This window comes from Manduca sexta, chromosome 20 (genome assembly GCF_014839805.1).
Source record: "Manduca sexta isolate Smith_Timp_Sample1 chromosome 20, JHU_Msex_v1.0, whole genome shotgun sequence".
Classification (NCBI taxonomy): Eukaryota; Metazoa; Arthropoda; class Insecta; order Lepidoptera; family Sphingidae; genus Manduca; species Manduca sexta.
The window spans coordinates 5,063,255-5,087,483 of NC_051134.1; the positions used below are offsets into that span (position 1 = coordinate 5,063,255).

A 24,229-nucleotide genomic window follows, 5' to 3' on the forward strand; every position below is an offset into this window, starting at 1 on the left:
CGACTAATTTATTTCATCATCAACCGCAGGATGTCCACTGCTGTTCATGGGCCTCCCCAAAAGTTTTACAGATTGACCTATTGGAAGTGGCGTGCATCCAGTGACCTCCTTTTATTAGGTCATCTGTCCAACTCGTGGGTGGACGCCTGACACTGCGCTTGCCAGTTCGTGAGCTCCACTCCAGAACCTTCGTGCTCCATCGGCCATCAGTTCTGCGAGCTATGTGCATTGCCCTCTGCCACTTCAACCTGCTAATCCGATGGTCTATGACGATGCTTTCGTTCTTCTACGGATCTCCTCATTTCTAATACTAATTAAACAAAGTCTTCTCCATATGAGTGACTGTGAGTTTTCTTATACCCAGTTAGAGGCCACGCCTCAATGCCGTGTGTCACTGGTAACACATTGATTGAAGACTTTAGTCTCCAGACTCTGAGGTTTATCGGACGAGAAGACCTTGTGCAATTTCCTGAATCTGATAATTATGAAGATGAATTATGTAAAACATGGCCTCAATTTAATGACAAATCAATGTTATTGATTAAAAAAAATAATTGCTCGTTTTTCTAATCACTGCAAGATATACAAGATATATATGGCTTGCACCACTAATTTAATTGTGGTGAAACATTTATGCCAATAATATTCTAACGTATGCATTCGATTTTTATACTTAAAACTGTTTCAAAATTATTTTCAAATGATATTCCTAAACATCTCTATAAAGCAGTACGATAATGTGAATAAAACATTATTTTAAAAAATATATAAAAATAATTTATTAACGGCTATTTACAATTCGACGGAGAATTACAGAACGCCCATCACACATGAGTTAACTTAAAGGGCCATATTGGCGACTGCCGCGAGGAGTACCACCAACGCAGAAAGGAAGCTGCTAGCTGCCGAATCTGGGACAGGTTCTGGTAGAACTGGGGTTACTGGCTCCGAAATGTTTGGTGGTGCTACGGTGGTAGTTGTGGTGATGGTTATAGGGGCAGTGGTTGACTGCTGGATTGCCTGGTTACCATTGGTGAAGTAAGTGTTCATATCAGATTGAACGGCCGCGACCCAAGCGATGCTCTCGCGGGATGATTCGGCGCCGTTGTACACGGCTTGGTAGCTGTCGCCAAGCTGCGTCTTAGTCTGGTTGACCCACGCTTGGAACTGAAAAAAATGTTAATGCAAAATTTAAATTTCATAAAATTATCTCGATTTGGATTTACTTTAGATAGATGGAATTGCAAAAAGTTAGTTAATGATCGGAAAGTACATATTTGTTCCCAATTGCATTGTAATTTAAAATTCAGTCGGTGTTGACACCGCTTAGTGCATAATGATTGCCATTAAGGACGGCTTGCACGTTACAGCATTCAATTATTTACAAAACAATGTGATTAATATACCCTGATTAATAACGTTTATTGCTATCTACATAAGCTTCAAAATCAATAATATATAAAAAAAATCTTACGGCATTTATTTCAGCCTCAGTCCGCAGTCTTGAAGAAACGTACGAGATGGGAGTATTCGCCGTTCCAAAACTGAAAAACAAAACATTCTTATAATCTATACTAATATATAAAGCTGAAGAGTTTGTTTGTTAGTTTGTTTAAACGTGCTAATCTTAGAAACCACAAAACTTTTTATCCCAGAAAACTATAAAGTGGTACTTTTATCCCAGAAAAACTTTGCTGGCAGAGCAAAGATACATAACAATTACAATATGAGTCCTGTATTATATACTGCTAAAGAAAGGCCTCCCCTGCTAGTAAAAGTGAGCGTTAGTCCATCACGCTGACCTAGTGCGGGTTAACACACTGATCATAGCTTCGATATTCTTATGTTGCATTCTAATGTATCTACGTTTCCGTTAATGCTAATAATAACTAATAATCAATACAAACGTAACTGCAAAAAATCATCTTAGCCACAATCGAAGTTAATAACATGGTACTTAAAAATACGAAGAATTCAGAGTGTACATACGCTTCGGTGACTCTAGCGAGGTTGTTCTGGATATATCGGAAGACGATTTGGGTGTTCCCTTCATTGCCGGAGACGGCTCCACTGAAGGCATTAGTGTAGTCTTGGGGACGAATGATGGTGTTGCTCAAACGATATTGTTGAGGAACCTGCAACATTGGATTTAGGTCAAAAGAAGTTTCAGAAACATGAAGATACAAGTATAAATTGATAGCACTTGCTCATTACATTAAGACAAAAGGAGTTCCAGAATTTTTCATGTATATTCATTAGGTGGTGATGTTGAAAATCAATAAGGGTTTTTTCAATGGACATATTATGCATAAAATAAACTATAACCTTATTAAATAGAGAAGTCAGATAAAAAAAATCCATACAACTGACAGGTGAACGCCTTGCGTTCCTCGTCATACTTATACAATATACATATATAAAAAAAATGTAAAAAGCGCTGCATAAAAATTTGAATTACTTTTATTTTTTTGTTGACAAATCATATGGTAATAACAAACTTGGTAACAGTGGTTAATCCAAATTAACATATTTTGAAAAAGGAATATCCAAAGGATGTACAAATTTATACTTCTGGCACATGACTATAGAATTTTCTTTGTAGTTTGTTTTCAAGATGAAGATACAATTAACAATTGATAACACGCCTGATTACATTTGAAACATTAACAATGATTTTATCATTTGGGTATATACTGATGATACACTATCGTGTATGATCGACTACGGCGTGTCGCTATTCTGTCAAATACATTTTTTCCGTACTTTTGTTAAATGCAATATGCTAGCTCATTCTACGATTAAGATATTCTTAATAAAATGAATGGATCTATATCTACCACAGAATCCGATCGCACTTTAAGCAGCGACAATTGCTGTTCCTTCGAATATGCATTATACACTTCTTATTCTATTAAAATTACGGTCTCACACACAACGTAGTTTGGTGCGCGTTGTGTCTTATATTCAAAATTAGCTCAAATCGAAAGATGACCAGTGATAGTGCGATGCAATCCTGAACGGCAGCCAGCATCCTATGACTATTCACCGGTACTGGGTACCCAGGAATACGAGCAGTGCTGCGAGTGCAGGTGAGTGGTAAATATAGTCCACAGATCACCATCCATCGAAGATCTAATCGATTTCCCAAACAATATACCATCACCTACCTCCATGATATCTTCGCATCAGTTGATTTATATTCTCTTATACCAACTTGGATGAATAGAACGTGATAAAATATCTCAATGACTTACGAATTCAATGAAGTTTGATGAGGAGTGCAACCCAGGACCCAGACGATCTGTATCTTCTCTGTGTAGACGTTGTGGTTCAGGAACCGGTTGTACAAGAAGTCGTAGTCTGCGGTGGTGCCTTGGCGGAGAGCGTTGCAGTAGACCCAATTGCGGCTGTCTACTGGTACTCTATGAGAAAATGTGTTTGTTAAGGTCAAGTTTCTATTTACATACATACATACATACATAACATCACGCATTTTATCCCCGAAGGGGTATGCAGAGGCGCAACTAGGGCACCCACTTTTTGCCAAGTATGTTCCGTCCCATGATGTGATAGGGGGCGAGCCTATCGCCATATCGGGCACAAATTCCAGACTCCGGGCTGATACTGAGCAGAAAAACCCAAATATCACTTTGCCCGACCCGGGATTCGAACCCAGGACTTCAGAGCGCAATTGTACCGGACGTGCAATACAACTACGCCACCGAGGCAGTCGGTGCAGCATAAGTTTCTATTTATGATAATATATTCTCATTCATGATATACCAGGTGTTGCTCGCGGCTTCCCCCGCCGGTAAAGGCTTTTCCGTTACAAAGTTTTAACAATGCAATTGTCCACCTCGCTACCCTAGTGCGAAATGGCAGACTACAAATCCCCTTAATGTTCTTATAGAGGACTTCTCGGGTTTGCAAACTTCACATTCCTTTCTATTCTTATCGAGGACTTCTCGGGTTTGCAGTTTATTAATCCTTGGTACATACGGTTGAATAAAAACGGTTATCCAAAGCAAATGAAAATGAAGACCAGTTAATCTTTTATCCATTCTAGTAAATTATCATCCCTCCCCCAGTCTGCCTTCCCCCAGCCTGACTCTCCACTGGTCACCTACAGTCGCTACGCCGGGAGATTCCAGTAGCCATTCGCAGGTTACCCCGGTGTTGACTGCAGTGACACCTAAACACAAAAAATGAACCCCTGTCGCGAATTATCAAAATTCTTACTCGACTCCGTTGTTACGTAGAGCTTGGAACTGCGCGGTGGCAGCTGTACGGCACGCGGCAACGTTGACATTACACATCAGTGGGGCCAGCTGGTACCTGAGCTGCGACCTCATGAAGCTCTCATTCGGGACCGGGTAGTAGGTCAGCTCCGACATGACCTTTGATGCCCATTGGGAGATCATAGTCTAAACAATTAAAAAAAAAATAAGTAAATGTCACTTTGTCAACACTTGGCTTTGTATTACAGGTGGAAGGATATTTTATTTCGTAAGCACTTGAAATATTCTTCGTACACGAGATATAAAAGTTGGAATTGATAATTGTGTGACTAGTACAAGATTCAACCTATATAGCTTCGAAAATGCTAGCATTATAGGTTAGTTGACGAATTTCTTTTTAATACATTTATCAAAAATGTCTTTCGTCCAAAATCTATCGGAAAAAGAATTTCCAAAGTCCACGCAGTAATAAATAAGTTATAAGGCTTTGAAATTTTGTGGAAAGGAAAGCTGTCAAATTACAGTAATATGGAAATGTGACGTCACCCAATGCCACCGGTCATAACGCTGCGTGAATAAGAAAAAGACAGCGCGATATCCCCACCTCGCCCCCACTTTTGCTCACAAGAATATGTCAAATATGAAAAGCTGCTTTACTTTTCAACCAATTTTGATGGTGATTTCACAGAAGAATTTCTTTTACATATTATTTTCTGTATTATATAAAATGATAAACTAAATCAATCATAGGAAAACCACCCTATTGTTTAACTGGCGAAGGATCAAGAATCAACATCGTCATTTTTCGTCACATCCAGATGCAGTCACTTTTCCGTCACCATATAAAATGATGAACTACCAAATGATATACTCACATGAAGACGAGTCAATTCAGGGGTGCCGGCGAGACGATTTCTGATCCAGTTAAAACCGGTTACTGCAGCAACCCATGGGCTGTAGGCAGTCTCGTTTTCTAAGAACGAGAGGATGTTGAACGCTCTATTGTAGGTCATGAGCCCGGAGCGAGCGAATTGGAAGACATCGTTTACGATCTGTAAATAGATAGAACAATGTCATGATAGTTTTTTTAATCTTAGTGTCAAAAAACGGAAAGAAACATTCAGGTAAATTAAGAAAATTATCACACGCAGAATTTGCGTATACCTATCAATTAGTGTTGCCCAAATTCAGTCTTGGTCTTGCAGTCTTGGTCTTGTTCTTGCGTTTTTGCAAGACCAAGACCAAGAACAAGACCGCGTATTTTTAGCAAGACCAAGACCAAGACTGACCGTGCAAGACTTGAGCAAGAACAAGACATAGCCTGCAAGACTCTTGCGTCTTGCAGCTAGGACTTAGCGCTATTTCACTGAGTAGTTAGGTGTAACAGTTCGGTGTATAGGTAGGTACGCTTAGGAATTCTATGAGACGCAAAAACCTGTATCAAAGCATATGAAAAACTGGACCTATGCGCATTACGACTAATACCATAAACAGAGAGAATAAAACAATATCTATTAAAATCAAACTGAGTGCATGCATAGCTATGTTTTAACCATCGGCACTTTGATAATGCGGCATCAAAGGTTTTGTACTTACTTCTCAAAGAAATTTGCCGCTTTTCGGAAGTACATGGTTATGATACACGCGCCGGCGGCTTCTTTTGAAATCTAAAACAATCGTTGCCGCCACGCCGAAATCATAACATTTGACACTATTTGATTGCCGCCATAGGGCGTAGGTATACTCATGCAAAATAATTTCGAATTTTAAGAGTACCTACAGGTGTTCCAAAGAATAAATAAGTTTCAGAGTGCTTAGAATGAAAATGAATACATTATACTGATCACGCAAGTAGTATTATGATTGGGATAAAATGGTAAGGATAGCCCGACTAGAAATTTAAAAGTGCGACCAATGGGGCCCCTCTTGGGCTTCCCTCTTGGGGCCCACTTTGGGATGTCACGCAAAGCCCTCTTGGGCCCCCATTGGGAAATCCCAAATGGGCCCCCATTGGAAAATCCCAAATGGGGCCCAATTGGGAAATCCCCATCAGATCCCAATCTAAATTTATAAAAATCTAAAATTTCAAAAATCAAAAATAATTTTGAATTACGGACTCTGATGGTACTATAACTTTATATTTCGATTAGAAAGTGAACTATTGGTTGAATGCATCCTTGTCGTCAGTTGGGCTCGAACTCGGGTCCTCTTGATCATCAGTCGTTCACGTTACCACTGGTCCAAGCGGGAATATTACATTCGTCGCTTTATTTGATGTACATCGAATCAACTAGATGATATTACTAATATTGCGGTTAAATGTTTAATATTTGTTTCTGTTTTTCGTTTATCTTAGTTAGATTTATTCAAGCGGAACTATTAGCAATAATTTACTATTTCAACGTTGGGATTTCCTACTTAAATCCCACTCAAGCCCCAATTAGGAAATGTTAACAATAATTTTTCATTTTTACTTTGGGATTTCCCACTTTGGCCCCACTCGGGTCCCAATTGGGAAATATTAATAATAATTTTTCATTTTTACTTTGGGATACAATGATAAATCGTAAAACTCTTTTATTAAATTTCTTATAAGTTGAAGGTTCAATCTCTTTCTAGACAGATAAGTATTGTTCTTTAAAATACAGTCAAGTTATTGTAATTAATTTGTTTTTTACATGTTTTAGCAAATGTAAGCTTATAAATCATAAATGTTTATTAAGAAACAGTTACTTCCATGGAAAACGACATATAGGTCAGTTGATTTTTCGAATTTCTTATCAAATCTTCAGTTATTTATTAATCTGCTTGATCTTTACTATGGCTATGTTAATTCAAGCTCACAATGTTCCAATTCTAATACGTTTTTCTAAGATTGAAAGTAAACTTTAATAAATAGTAAAAGACTAATAGGTAATTGCAAGACTTGCAAGACTCTTGCTGGAAGACCAAGACCAAGACCAAGACTGGGAGCGCAAGACCAAGACCAAGACCAAGATCAGGTGTATTGGCGCAAGACCAAGACCAAGACTGGCTAAGTCTCGTCTTGTTCTTGCATTTGGGCAACACTACTATCAATCTAAAATATATTTTATTTTATTTTGTATTTAATAAGAATTTACAAATGTATGTACCTGGGCTCTGTTGTACTCGTGGATTTGAGTCCTCTGTGGGCCTCGAAGAGCCATAATAATGAGATCCCAAGTGTAATCATCATAGTTGACGCGGTAGAAACCTGAAAAGTTCAATATTCACAATTTTACTGACGCCTTCGTTGAAATCTTTTGTTACGCGGTTTCAAATCTATATTTCCTTATAAATTTTCCAGCGGAACGTTAAGTTATAATCTAAGTTAAGTTATAATTTAACACTAATCTAAGCTATAATATAACATAATGTAATAAGGTGAAAACCGTTGGTGGTCCTAAGAAAATAAATAAATAAAACCTACCTGTCTGTTGTTTGTTGAAAATAACCCATTCATCACCGACGGAGCCGCGGTTGATAATCTGCATAGCCTTCGACAAGATGTGAGTAGGCTTGGTGTTAGCGAAGTCGGGGTTGCTGGCGGACGCGAAAGATATCGGCACGATGTAGTTAGTGTTAACATTAGAGTACCCGGTGTTAATATTGAAGCGGCGCTGAAACAAACATAGTTTTTAGATGGGTTTTGTATCATAGACTTTCACAAACTCTCGCCATTTATACCTGAAAGGGTAAACGGAGGCGCAACTGGTGCATAAAATCTAGACTCCGGGCTGATGTTGAGTAAAAAAACCCAATATGATTGACCGAAAATCAAATGACCGGGAATCAAACCCGAATCCTTAGCACTGCAGTGGTAATGTAATAAAACTGCGCAACCGAAGCAGTATCATACATATTCCATCTGTGATCATGGTCGATCATTCCTAAACTACAACAGCGCTAAAAAAAGTCTGAATATCAAAATGGTGAACAAGATACTCGTAGAACAAGATCAATAAGTAAACAAGGTATTAAAACTGGCTATAAACTAACAGCTTCACTAATAAAAGTTTTGTTCACTGTTACAGTGTTTTGTCTTGCTATATTGAATGACATTTTCCGTCGGAAGAAACGAGACAAAACATAAATACGACAGACATAAAAAGCGTTAGATCCTAATTATATGAAGCGAAAATATTTAATTCTCACCTGATAGACAGTCATTTGACCGGTGCGATGATTAACGTCGACGTTAAGCACTGGATGACCACTTTGCTCTGTCCAACTTCTGTAGTATTCGATGAAACTGAAGTCTCTTCCGTACTCCGATAGAGCTCCGGTTGCGTTAGCAGCTCTCTCCAGCGATTGGAAGAGGTCGATTGGGGAAACAATATTATAGGCCCTAAAATTGGTAAACAAACATGAATAAATAACATAACATAATGTTATGCGCAATTTTTATTTTTTTTTATTGCCTTAGTAGGCAAACAAGCGAGCGGTCCACGTGATGTTAAGCAGTAACCGCCTATGGACTAAAGCAATGCCAGAGGCACAGCCATTTTATTGCCTACCGGGAGGGATGCACAAATACGAGCTTGCAGAAAAGTCAAAACTATTTTGCGTCATATTGTCGATATTACGCATAATTTTTGTGACTACTGAAGGGCTTACTAGGGATTAAATCGGACTAATCTCTATAAATATTGTAGATAGTACGACCAAATTGTTATTTAAAGTTTTATTATTCCTATTTACCAAACAAAATTAATTAATTTTTTTTTTTTTTTTGTAATTAGTCCAATTTAAAACATCCCGTCAATCCCCTTCATTCTAATTGACCATAATCGCCACAATTTTACAGCAACGAATCCCTATAATATCTCACTTTTCAACCAAATAGTTCCTGAGTCCTTGTCTGTGAACATTAAAGCCAAGGAGGTGCTCAGCCATTCTAATGATCGCAGCGCCTTTGTTGTACGAGATGGTAGAAAACATCTCGCGGACTTGCGCTGGAGTGTTGATACCAGAGCTCGAGAGGGCGTGAGGGTTGTTGGCGGAATCACTAAGTAAGGAGGCGTGGACTTGCTCGTTGATGAAGCGTTCTTCTAAGCCCATGTCAGTTTCCACCTAAAACGTTAACATATAAAATTATAATGTTGATATAATGGTAATTTGTCCAATAACTTTAATAAAATATGCTAGAAATTCATAAGGCTGTGAAAATATTCGATAGTATTTAGAAATAATTTTGGAAGAACCTGGTTCAGATGAAGAGGAGACATTTAGATCGTTAAAACTACGATTATCTATAAAAGTCTGTTACACGTACCCAGTCAGTGAGAAAGTACTCATAGTATCTGGCAAAGCCTTCGTTAAGCCAAAGCACGTCCCACCAATCGCAAGTGACAAGGTTTCCGAACCACATGTGAGCGATTTCGTGAGATAGAATGGTAGCGATCTTCTGTTTAAAGTAACTGCTTGTGTGATTCGCATCGTACATCAGATATGCTTCTCTGTGAATAAAAATGCAAACACATGACCAAGTTAAATAAATTGACTGATTTGAGAAAATAATATTGTATTAGTTTTAATCTGGTTGAAGTAATATGGAAAACAAATACATATATTTTTAGACTGGCTTGATACGACTAATAGAATACACAATGCAGGAGAAACAACTATGAGCGCCAAATTTACGATGACCTTCCTTGTTGAATGGCTGACCCCGATAATGATTCTGCGGAATGAGCTCCGCTAAGTCGATGCATATAGCGATACAACATTATCAGAAACCCATCAGCAAAACTTAAAAGACTCGAAACCAAACTGACCTGTACGTAAGAAGACCCCAGTTTTCCATAGCACCAGCTGAGAAGTCAGGGATGGAGGCTTGAGTCATCTTAAGGTTGGGGTCCAGGGTATAGAAGTCCATAGCGGTGTGCTTACTCATCTCAGTGAGAAGCTCTTGACCGACGTCGAAAGCGTATTGACCCTGACCAGCAGAAATTGCGCCAGGTCGGGCAATGACATCATATATGACGACATTGTTTTGTTTTAATTCTAGCGAATCGTACTCTGCAACGATCAGAGCGATGAGGTAGGTTGACATGTAGGGGGTCGTGTGGTAGATGTCATCCTGGAAGTTCCTGTAAACATAACGAAATTTGCTACAAAGACCAAACCATTTTGCTTTAATATATATTATATATTTAAAGTTATATCAGAGATAAGAAATGATTATACTACCCAATAGAATATTTGCTTAGCCTTAAAACTAATATTTGAAATTAGGATACGTTTGTGTAAAATTTTTTACCTACAAAATGGTATTCAGAAGCATCACTACTTCTTCTATGGTGTGAAATAAGGACAAGCCTATCATCAATCAGGCCAATGCCAACAACCCATGATAATTTTTTGGCATTTAAACATAAGTTTTGCCTCTCATATCCTGATAATTAAATATAAAAAAAATACCATACGGTTTCCCAAATAGGCCTCTCTATGAGGCGATATTAACTCATGGTATAACACACACTCTATAAACGAATGTAAAACATGTATTAGAAACAATTATTCAAACGTACAAGGTACTAGATGCTCTGGTCTCCTTAATCCTGGTGCAGGACCAGCTTCTGAACTTATTAGGTCGAGTGATGGTGATGTCGAAGTAGGCCTTGAAACTGGGCTCGTCGTAGCAAGGGAAGGCGTAGCGCGCAGATGTTGGTTGGAACTGGGTGGTAGCCATCCAACTGAAAAAAAGGGAGAAATATTAAAATTTAATATAGGTTTAGGTGGATTCCTAACAATCATAACCTACGTGCGTTTTGTGCTGCTAGTTTAAAATCGTCATGTGTAAAGGACCTAAAAACTAAAGACAATCGAGCTATAGAAAAATGTCATCATTCTCTCGTTAAAAAAAAGACCGTGTAGTTACGGGATGAGAGGAAGTTGCAATGCTACATATTTTTTTTGCAATATCATCGTCGCTCACCTCTTTTTCGACTTTACTTAATAGTAGTTATCACCCTTCCTTATTATGCCGGCCTGTTGGAACCGGATATATACAAGCTGATCCCGGAAATTGACTCACTTACGATTATTACCACTATTTTAACACCTTGTATAAGGTGGTCGCTATCCGGACGGATATAAGAAACTACCACGAACAAACTAAGTACATCATTATTATTAATTATGTGAAACTTTATGTTAAATATTTCATTTGCATTACTTCATTTCCTAGTGTGCAACTGCATATTGATTTACAAAATATATTATAAATTTTAGTTTAGTTGTATTTGTTACTATAATTTCACATAGTACACAACATCATAGATTAGCTATACCTGACTGCTTCGCTGTGAGGGCCGTTCCTGTACCAACTCTCGTAAATACCATACATGTCAGTGCGCATAGCGGCACCAAAGGTGATGGTCAGAGTGTAGATGACAGGGGTCGAAGGATTGTAATTCAACGTGCCGCTGGTCAATCGCACTCTCAGGAATTGATACTGCTGCTCCAAGCTGTAGCTCTGAGGAATGATGGTGGATCCTTGCTGCAGTACCAAAGATTGGATTGTCACGTGGTCAGAATGGATGACAATTTCGTTGACACCAGACTGTGTAGCGAAGAGCTGGATTGCCACATTACCAGTGTATGTCTTTCTGGACATATCTATGGTCCAATGAACGTTGTACCGCGAAGGCCTTGTGGTGGTAGGTAGACGATAGGCAGCATTACGCGTCACAGCTGAAGTCATCGTGACTTCTTGTTCATCGATGTTCTCAAAAATTTCGCCTTTGAGTTTTTCATCAGCGAAGATGGTGGACGCTGTCCGCGTAATTGGTGGGTCGAAGGAGGCGGCGTTGGATAGAACGCATGCCAGCGCCAAAATTATAAATGTTGAGGTCGCCATCTAAAATGAATAGCAGTCATTTAAGTATGGAACTTAAAGCGTTGTCACGAGCCAGTTGGAAATATAAATTTATATAGGCTCATTTTGACATTGCGTTACTAAAGGAAACCACATACTCGTCTTCACCTTTGTTGACATTGTGCCAGAAAATCATCCATTAATAACTAATATTTTCACGACAAGTCGTGGTTTTAGTTTTCAGATTTTTTGATCATTTTGTAGTTTAATGCGAATACGGCGTGTGAGTGGGCGTATTTCTGACTGAAAGTATGATGTTGCTGCTGCAACGAGTTCTCTTAGAGTAGTAGTGGTGGCATTAGGGCGCGTAAAGTTAAAATTACTTTTTATTAATATTTATTTTGTTCGAAACTTACACTTTTTATTTTACATCTACGGCTTAAGTAACTTACTGTAAAGTGTTATTTCCATATAGATAGGTATGTAGTTTCATTAAGTAACGCGATGTCAAAATGACCCTGTATATGTACCAACTACAATAATTATATTGGATTTGATGATGATACTGTAGAACCAAAATTATTTAAATTAGATCAATCAATAAGACGTATCTAGCTAAGAATTCTCCAGTAGAATTTCGAAGGTGTGTAAAGTTTGCCAACTTAAATTAAACCAGCACGGTGGACAAATACACTCTCTCAGTAGTAGAGGATATTGCGGAGCTAGTATTGTGAAAACGATGCATCGTTTACGGCATATGTTATAACAACTAAACTCTTTATTGTATTGCGGTTACTTTACAGTCAATAATCATACTATTTACGTAATCCTTACTAATTTAACAACATACAAGTTTTTGAAAATTGTGTAGAAATTTATATGTAAGAAGGAAACGCTGAACTAAATTAGATGAAATTTGCCATATTGATAAACCACGTCCTGGATTACCATATCGTATACTTTTTATCCAGATAAATTTGAACTTTTATCCTGGAAAACTATTCAGGGGGACGAACAAAGTCTAGTTAAATAAATAGGTATATAATGATCAATCAATGAAATAACGAATAATAAGTCATTTCTTTAAAACTACTAATTTTATTGATTAATTTCAATTCGTATATAAAATTACAGCAACACGCGCCACAAATATTAAAGAACACACTAATAATCGGAACTCCAAAGTCTGAGAATAAATTTTTATAAGCCGAATATCTTACATCAGTTGTGGTAGATCATTTTGCCTACATTTCGATATTATCGTGTATTTTGAAGACGAGGTAAATTTTTTTAAAATATAAATAAAAAATTTAAGCTATCTGTTAAATAGGGTGTAAATTTGTTTAAACAACTCATTTTCACCACATTATAATGTAACCTACTAATCATGCATAAATTGCAATTCATAAAACTCATGTTTGAAATAGAAAAATTACATATTTTATAATGACCGTACAGTCGAGGTGATTCGTGCGAAATTCGCAAAAATTGAATTCCAAAAATATAAATATAAGCAGTAAATAGTAAATTCAATAATATTCTACTTAATCTCTACTCCTTCTTGATTATATTTTTTTTTCACAAACGTAAATATTCCAAAGTATTATATATTCTCCCTGATTTTGTAACACATTATAGGACAGTAAAAAGCTTGTCGAGAATTATATATTATGTTTTTCGCCGATTTTTAACCGACTTCAAAAAAAGGAGGAGGTTCTCAATTCGACTGTGTTTTACTACGCCAATTGTGGACCGATGTTCAAAATTTTTTCTTTGTTCGAAAGCGTATACCTCTGATGTGGTCCGATAGGCACCAAGTCAGAATCTAATGATTGCATCCTGAAGAAATCGAGGGCAACCCTCAAATTTTATAGGCTCACACATCGTTTGTCGCAAATTTTACGAAGTAACTTAAGTAGTTGCGTATGGTAATCACCATCTTATGTAGCTGAGCTGATGATGGAAGGTACAACTTCTTAACAGTAAAGAGTTACCGGAAGAGGCATCAATTGATTTAGTAAATTATTTTTACGTTTGAAAGAGCGTTTGCCATTTGGTCTCATGATTATTACTAACACAAAAAGGCAAAAAAAAAAAAAAAAAAACAAAAATTAATATTAAAAAAAACATTAAACCGCCTTCAAAAATCACTTACAACCAAAAAATTATTTAACATTACCTAAATACTGGTTACCGATTTTGGAGTCGTGCCTAATAAAAATCAAACATTAGTCATTAAAATTGCTAGTTAAGCTTGATAAATATATGAACAAATGTACGAAAACAATGCTTACAAACAACCAGTCATATAATGTATATATTATAACTCACATAAATTAAGGTAATTAAAAATGTTCCTATTCATTAACTCTTTAATATAAGTATTTCTAAAAATTTGTAAATCTGAAAACCGGTATATTTTCAGTAAGCTGCTAGCTAAACTTCATCATCATATATTTGTTAAGTGGTAGAAATAAATTTGTTACGGGGTACCTATGAAAGAACGGTTAAGAAGAATCATAAGAAGATTACATTACATATAAAAATATATTCTGAACGATTTAATATAATTCTTTTGTACATTTTTTAAAGTAATAAAATGAGGTACAAGCATGCATTTTTATAAAAAAAAATCGCATAACCATAAGATCAAAATAATTATATCAGAATACATAAACATGATCTAAGTAACGTATCGTAGGTTTTTTTAGAAAATAAGCGCCCTAACGGAAATGAAATTCTCCAAAGCATTTATTTGAAGGAGATCATTTTCTTTTACATTAATTTATACACGAATTATTAACTATTAAAAAGCTATTTTCTCTTTACTAGCATTTAATTTAGCATTTATGGAGTTCCGCAGGGGAGTATTTTGGGACCGACTTTATTCCTTCTCTACATAAACGACCTTTGCTGCTTGTCCATCCCATACTCCACGGTATTTACCTATGCTGATGACACAGCTCTCCTAATACATGGCAAAACTGGAGAGAAACGCAATGCTTTGCTCAGGCAGCAATGGATACGGTGGCAGTATGGCTAACAAACAATCTTCTAACATTAAATATAGAAAAAACTAAGATAATTCCATTCTACATAAGTAGTCAATCTCAACCAAACATCCCTATTACAATTAAAGTTCACACGTGTCCTGGTCGCACTCAACATCCCACTTGTTCTTGTACTTCATTATCAATGACGTCGCATATAAAATATTTAGGAATACTAATTGATAAACATTTAAATTGGCATGCTCATATAGAGAGCCTAGTGAGTAGGATCCGGAAGCTCATGTACATTTTAGAAAACTGCGTTTTCGGCTGACACAGAGACACTTTTGTCAATATACTACGCACTATGTCAATCTCTCTTAGTGTATTGCTTGCCGGCATGGGGTGGTGCCCGTAAGACTTATTTACTCAAAATAGAGAGAGCACAAAGGGCCGTCCTTAAAGTTATGCTGTGTAAGCCGTACACTTACCCGACTGCAGAACTTTACAATAACTGTAAAGTCCTATCGGTGAGAAAATTGTTTGTGCTTCAATGTATACTAAGAAAACACCGTGAACCATTAGTAAGATCCGAAAAACGTCGAGCCGATATTGTATTCCCTCCTATTATACATCAAACCAACTTCATGAAAAACCAGTTCTACTACCTTAGCTCTAAACTGTATAATAAAATAAATAAAATTCTCTCAATTCACAAACTTAACAAACACCAAACTAAAAACAAAGTACAGCCATGGCTTATGGAACAAACAAATGATGCTATAGAAAATCTCTTCTCCTCTCCTTGAAATTACAATATATCACACCACACACCCACACACACACACACACGCGCGCGCGCGCGCGCGCTCTGATACACACACACACACACACACACACACACACACACACACACACACACACACACACACACACACACACACAGAGACACATACACCACAGTTTCACGAATTCCATAGCAGTTTAAATAGCTTGAAACATGTAAAATAATCCTTACCTATTAATGTTATTCATGTAGATATTAATCCCAAATTGTGTCATTTACTTAAGCCAATGTTATACTTGTGGAGAAACACTGTCACCCGAAATACAGGTTAACCTAGTTTGGGTGTCAGGGGACCAAAACCTTACTATGTAAAAAATATTTTTTGGGAAATAAATATTATTTATTTAAAAAAAAAAAAAATAAATTAACCGACCAAGTCAACCCTAAACAAATAAATTAATGATATAATAATATATTTTAGTATACTAGAATAATGTATTTTTAAAATCAAAAGCGCATAGCGGTAAATATCTGAATTTCATTCCAATAGAATCTATACTGCAAAATTTGTTCTTACCTTGTAATGTTCGGAGATGGCACCAACCTCGCAGGCACTGTACCCACGATTGGATTAAATCAAACGAAATATGTAAATATATATACATATTTTGTTAATATTTTTACTATCATTATGACATATATTGGCCATATCTGGATAGCGTATTAACATAATCTGACTAACAATTATTATCATCACCTAATTAAAGATTTCGGTTGGAGTATATTACTCATGGTACGTGCCATTAGATAAACGGCAATACAGATTAGTCGACTCATTTATTTCATCGTCATCAGACATAGAATGTCGGCTGCTGAACATAGACCTCTCCCAAAGATTTCCAGAGCGACCTATTGGAAGCGACCTGCATCCAGCGAACTTCTGCGAATTTTGTAAGGTCATCTATCCACCTCGTGGTTAGACTACCGACGCTACGCATGACCAGAACCTTTTTGTCCCATAGGCCATCAGTTTTACAAGCTATGTGCCCTTCCCACTACCACTTTAGTTTGGTCATCCAATGGGCTATGTCGATGCTTTCGTTCCTCTATGGATCTTCTCATTTCTAGTAGGATTACGTAAAGAAACTTCAAGCATAAATTTCTCCATAGCTCGCTGAGTGACTGTGTGTGTATACGCAGTTGGAAGACACGTCTCAGTGTCGTGTGTCATGACTGGTATCACACATTGATTGCAGACTAAAGTCTTCAGACACTGAGGTTTATCGGACGAGAAGATCTTGTGCAATTTCTTGAACGCTGCTAATTTATTTATAAGAATAATATTTTCCACTGGGGCAAAATATTTAAATGGTTGAGATCTAACACAGATGTTGTGTTATTCTGTAACTATGAGATAATAACAACCAATGATATTGTAGCTACTACTACTAGGTACTAAAGCTCTGTGTTCATCTTACCTATGTTTTACATTTGATTGGTATTTATTACGAGTTGAAATCTCTACTGGGTTCAGCTGGAAATCAGCGCTTGAATTCACGCCGCGCCGTAGCATCAAGCCGAGATGGATCCATTTTGGTTTTGATTTCTTTCTTGTTTAGACTTCTTTTGTGTTAATGTAGTTCTAATTTCGTTATTATTTTTTTGTTTTATATACCTGTAATGTTATTAAAACCAAATAAAAAAGTCCTTTTTTTCTTTCTGTACCAAAATCTATCAGCACTATTAACTAGGCCGCAGGTAGTAACTTAATGCGTAGATTTTAATATACATGTGCTTGTCTTTTCAACAGCAAATTGTATTATATATTTGAAGTAGTCATCGTCGGTTTAATCGGTCGTTTTACAAACTGCCTAGTAGCCATTAGAGGAAACGCATCGCTGATGTAAATAGGCTAGTTTGGCTCACTCAATTTACTTATTTTGTTCTAAACTAACCTTAATAAATAAATAGAATTAAAAAAAAACCTATATATCTTACTTACTTTGCTGATGGTAGGATATATTTTATATCCTAACGGTCCGTAGGCACTATACCAGACGAACCAGGTAACCTTACCAGCTTCAAAAGAAAATAAACGTTAAAACACCGCGATATATTCCAAAAACGAGTTTTATTTCACTATCTAACATTCATATAAACATAAGAAGTTATTAGGTTTTAATAATTTTTCAGCCTTAATGTCCTGCAAATGAGAACGTAACGATGCAAAAGCTTGATGGCAAAAATTGATATTCTAGCGTTATCATCTCAGCCTTCCATACAAGAGACCTACAAACAAAAGGTTCCTTTCCCTCCTATCATCATTTTCCGAACCCTCACCATTTAAGGGGCCTGGAGTATTGAAATCAAATAGTATACTAAAAATAAGTCGAGTCGGTTTTTGATGTTGAACCGATTTCTTTTATACCCTTTTTATCTCTACACCACTTTAAGGTTGACTGTGAGAGAATGCCGGCATAAGTCCTAGGCGGACATATAATTGTATATGAGGTGACCTGTGCATATAATTGTATATGAGGTGCAAATAAATAAATATAGCTTTTTCATAATACTTTATTTTTACATTCAAGTCAGTTTGTAAAATAACGTATCATACAATTTGACAACAACATCTCATTACAGGATAGTTCGAAAAATTCTATAGTTCGTATTTTACGTTGAGCTAGATTGTTCGCATTCCGTGGATAACTCATTTTTCTAATTAAATGTACATTCTTGAAGTGTATCGAATAATGTTAATGAACACGATACGTTCCTGTCCCAATTCACCCATTGTTAAGGTAGTCTAGTACTGGGTATATAAACACTTTGACTATTAATATAGTCATTTTGACTTAATATTACTTAATGAAACCACATATCTATTTTTAAAATAATACTAAAATAATTTTCTCGAGCCGTACCTAGGTGTAAAATTAAAATGTGTGAGATTCAAAATAAAAAAATATGCCATTACTTAAAAATGTGGAAGATTTAAATATAATAAATGTGCCACTACTACTAAAAAAACGTCGCAGCGACATTACACATTCAGTTTGAAATACTTTCACGCACATACCATATACGCATACGCATACGCATTAAACTACAAATAAAAAATTAGAAAAGGGAAGCCTGGATTTCAGGTAAACATATTCGTTATTCATGAATGATTTTTGGCACAATATTAGCAGAAGTAAAGACGAATATGTGGTATCATTTAGTAACGTAATGTTAAAATGTATACATACAATTGTGTACAATATAGCAATAGGCGCGCCCCATATAACAAGGCGAAAAGTGAGTGCGCTGGTTGCTCCTCTGCCTACTGAGGCGTGGCGCATGTGTGCGTGCGTACGTGTGTGTGTGCGTGCGTGCGTGTGTGTGTGTGTGTGTGTGTGTGTGTGTGTGTGTGTGTGTGTATGTGTGTGTGTGTGTGTGTGTGGGTGTTGCTAAAATTTTGTTTTTCTAACTCGAATTGCTTAGAACCGGGACCTCTAAGTTTATTAGACCGGCGAGTCATCTTAAATTTTTTTGATAATCGGTAGTCAATCAGCTATTTAATAAATCTCTAAATCCCGAAAATAAATAAGTGGAATAAGTATATTAAATTTATTGTTGTAATAATAGTTTCTACTAAAAAATTCCATTGAAAACTCATATTACAATGACGCGCCGGATTTTATCATGCAGATTAAAACTCGCAATATTATTCAATTAGAATAGCAATAAAAGTTATATACTTATCATATTTGCAGAAAGCATGTGTCATATCCGTTAAAATAAAATACTTTATTTATCACGTCAGTGAATAAAGTTGCACTTATGATACGTCAAGACAATTTATAAGAATAAATATTATGATTATTTCTAAATACCATTTAAGATCACTTATATAACTACGGAAATTTTAAATCAGGGATAAAATTAATAAGGAATACAAGGCATAAGTTAAAATAAAGTAGCCAGCTCGGGTTGGCTTCGTTCCTTAATCTCCTACAGGTTTTCTCTAAAAGTAAGTAAATATTTTTGTCCAGTAGGCAAGTGTTGGAAATATAAAATTGGACGAATAAAATCGTGAAGACAATATGTTCGTGCTAACGGCTTACATTTTATTTAGTGTGTACCACACATGTCATTTTCCTTCCACTCGCTTTTGCTCGCAGCTTAGGTCGTGTTTTCCGGGATAAATGTCCCGCTATATATATTCCCAGGATAGAAAGTAGCTTATAATCTTCCCTGGGTCTTAAACTATCTCCATTCCTGATTTCATAAAAATCCGTCCAGTAGATTTTGACAAAATGGCATATAACATATTTTATGATATGTATAGATATTACAAAACAAAGTCCCCCGCCGCGTCTATCTATTTGATCGCGATAAACTCATAAACTACCGAACCGATTTCGTTGAAATTGGATAGCGAGATAGTTTCAGAGCCTGAGAAGGACGTAGGTTAGAAGAAACATAGCGGAACATCCCGGAAAAACTCTTTCACACGGGCATAGCCGCGGGCAAAGGCTAGTGTAATACTAAACTTTACAATACACTTATGTCTTCACGTACTTTGATTATTTATGAGTTACAACTAAAGTCGCCTGCGTCTGATTACTTCCGTACATTAGGAACCGAAAAGACTTATAAGATACTAGTTTATGCCTATGGTTCCGTTCGTGTGATTTTTTTTTCAGAAAAACCGCACTCAGGCGTAATGTAGCTTCCTATTAGTAAAAATAAAAGTTCAAACAAACAAACTCTTCAGCTTTATATATTCGTTTAGATAAGGACATTCGCTTGTCGTCTGCTGCACTTCGCATACTATTTAATTTCGACATTATTTATTTATTGTTTTATTTTTATTTATTTTATTCGGTCTACCAACGGCTTTTACAATATTACATGCTATTACATTTCATATTATAAATATATCTTAACTAAAAATAACAATCCAACTTATAGGTAAACACAGCATGCGATAAAGATAATGTTGTTACTTAAAACTAAATGACAATATCGATAGAACAACAAATTGCTCTTAACGAAAACTAAAAGTTAAACAATGCCTGAACCCTCAACATGCTCCAGTATGCTTTTACGGTAATTGTGTAGATTTTGATAGTTGATGTCTACAATATCGCAGTAATTGTTAAATATTTTACTCAATCGACACATAGGTGAATTTGCACCTGTGATTGTTCTACGAAGAGGTGGAACAAGTGGCTTTATTCGGGATCTAGGATACTTAAAAAGCACCCTAAAACTAATTTTCTCCAGAAGTGATGCACAGTCAATTTGATTTCGCAGTAATTTATAGAGGAATTGTAGGTCCATAAGATCTCGTCTCTTGGTAAGTGAAATCATTTTAAAATGTTTTAGTCTTTCGGAGTACGAAAAATATTTTTTATTAAAATTTGTTAAACGAGCAAGATTCCACAAAAATCTATTTTGTATCCTCTCCAATCGCAAACAGTGAGTGGTATAGTGTGGGCGCCATACTACACTAGCATATTCAATGATACTGCGCACGAGACTATAGTATAGGATTTTTTTAGTTCGTACATTGCGAAATACTTTACCATTCCTAAAAATAAAACCAAGCATTTTCGATGCCTTCTTAACAACGTTGTCCATATGTGGTTCGAATGTCAGTTTACGATCAAAAACAACACCGAGATCTTTAATTTGGTCAACTTTTTCAAGACGATGACAAGAAATATGGTACATGGAAGTTATTGGTTTAATTTTTTTTTGTGAAACATTGGTAGAAGCATTTGCTTAGATTGAGCGACATTATATATTACAACCATAAGCCAAATGAAGTCTACTGCTAGATACAGGTCTCCCCTAAAGATTTCCAGACGGATCTGTCAAACTTGGACCTTTGGACATTATGTATATTAGACGTTGTAGCTTGGTGCGGGTTTAGACCTATTTTGACTTTGGACTCGTGAAATTAATGAATAAACTTCATATATGTGAAATAGAATTTAATAATAATATCAGACCTGTTTTACTTATATACCGTTTCACTGCTGGGCACGGGCCTCTTTTATTGCTCTCTACTGCGAGGGATTAGTCCACCACGCTGGCCTAGAGCGGATTAGTAGACTTCACACAGCCTCAAAATTCCTATAGAGAACTTCTCAGGTATGTAGGTTTCCTTACGATGTTTTCCTTCACCGTTAAAGCAAGCGATAATTCACAAAGAATACACACATAATTTTTATAAAATATCAGATGTGTGTGCCATTGAGTTTTGAACCCGCGGACATTCGTCTCGGCAGTTCGTTTCACAACCAACTAGGCTATCGCCTTTTTTTATATGTTTTTTTAAACCAGGCGAATTTATGTAAAAAATTTTTTTTTTTGATTTCACTAATTTTAAATAACCTTGTCGTTGCAATCGAGAAAAATCAAGTTCATAAGAATGTTCGTGGAAAAAAGTAAATCCTGGAACAGAGGGCAAATCTTCGTAAAACTACGTCTCACAGTTCCTGACGCGTTCGAAGTACCATTTTAAGTGGAAGATTGTCCAAATCTACTTATTGGGAACTACGCCGCTACAGAACTTCGAATATAAGGAAAAAATGGATAAAGATAAATAAAACAATCATTTGTAAACCACCGATCTTATAAACTTTATTTAAGAGAAATTGTGATATATAAATAAAATTAGTAGGTACAAATGTCTTATTACGTATTTACATATTGATTTACCTAACAATTTACTAGGCGAGTAAGCGATATGACGTTAGAAATATAACTAACTAGATTTTATAGTATTACACGGTAAATATAATATGATCAGAAAACCAAGCCAAAAAATACATTTAATATTTGAAATTGTGGCTAATTAGAAACCATTATAACAAGAATAATTAATGTTCAAAATTAAAATAAATTATCTTGACGTATCGCTAATCGTTATAAGAAATATACTTAATTATTCATAGATGGTAATTATTAGATATGTTTAGATTAGATATCGTGTTTTGTTTATCAATATACTATGTCCGCATAATTAACATGCGCATGCGTGCTCACAATTAACGCTATCTGGTCATCACTTCGACGTCACCATTGTAGCGACGAATCGAAGGTCGCCACTATATAGGCGCAACATCTGACTGACTGGACATCTTCCCGTTCTAGAGAGAAATACGTCTAACTGTGCCCCTACAGTGACGCCACGGCAGAGAAACAGATATGTGTGTTCCTCAATGGACAGGTTGCCACAAGTCAGGCGCAACATCTGACTGACTGGGCATCTTCCCGTTCTATAGAGGAATACGTCTAATTATTCCCCTACAGTGACGCCACGGCAGACAAACAGAAATGTATGTTCCTCAATAGACAGGTTGCCACAAGTCAAACGTGACATGTGACTGAATGGACATCTTCACCTTCTAAATAATGTATCCGTTCCGTCATCAGTCTCGGTTCGGGGGCAAGCCAAGCCCATGCCCGGGGCAGAGAATTCAAACTTGGCAGGCAAATACACAACTCATCATTAACGCAACTCAGAAATCCAGTACATTACACATATAAATTATGATGAAAATGGTAAAAATATAGGTGAGCGGGGGCGGTATTTTCCAGATTTTGATCCGCCTTGAAAATTCAAGATCCGGGGATGTCTGCCATTCATACATCTGTACGACGGCGACTTCCTATTCATAACTACCATGGGATATTCAAAGTAGTAAATGTTATTGAACATTTCGTATTCGAATGGAAATATATATAAATAAAAATGCTAACGCTAACAAATGCTTGACAATGAGTTAGATACAGGCAGATCGTAAGTCGTATCGTGAGAAAAAAAATATTGCACTGAAATTTAACGTTTCATCGAATGAAATGAATCTAAATCATTTTATTCTGAACCTTACAGTTGGAAACTTAGTGAACTGTCATACAACAATGGTAGTAATTTTAAGCCATATAATATTTTTTACAGAAATAAAAACACTTTACAATACCAAAATGTTTAAAGCTGCCTATTGTTAGTCTAATTGTCACTACTAGTTATTTTGTAGTAGTCGACATTTGACCGTCGAATTTAATAATATCTGTTATAAATACAGGGGCTTTTGATATTGCTAAATAAAACCACATACTCGTCTTCACCTTTGCTGACATTGCCAAAAATCATTCATTAATAACGAATGTTTTCACCAAAAATCCTAGTTTTAGATTACTGATTTTTTGCTCATTTTGTAGTTTAATGTGAATATGACGTGTGCCTGAGTGTATTGCTGACTGAAAGTATGATGTTGCCGCTGCGATGAATTCTCTTAGAGTAGTAGTAAGAGCATTAGGGCGCGTAATTTTTTTTTTTTTTTTGTATAATCAATATTTATTTTGTTCG

The 24,229-nt window shown here is 36.2% G+C and overlaps 1 protein-coding gene across 1 annotated transcript; it reads right to left on the reverse strand.

Annotated features, from left to right (window-relative positions):
* Nucleotides 1-770: 770 nt before the first annotated feature.
* Nucleotides 771-16,467, reverse strand: LOC115449140 (membrane alanyl aminopeptidase). Its single transcript, XM_030176865.2, is given in 16 exon segments — nt 771-1,167; nt 1,475-1,544; nt 1,990-2,116; nt 2,119-2,135; nt 3,255-3,422; nt 4,240-4,424; nt 5,114-5,290; nt 7,373-7,473; nt 7,690-7,879; nt 8,415-8,607; nt 9,091-9,332; nt 9,535-9,718; nt 10,037-10,351; nt 10,793-10,957; nt 11,555-12,123; nt 16,436-16,467. Coding segments are annotated over 15 exon segments (3,030 nt in total). The 5' UTR covers nt 16,436-16,467; the 3' UTR covers nt 771-840.
* Nucleotides 16,468-24,229: the final 7,762 nt, after the last annotated feature.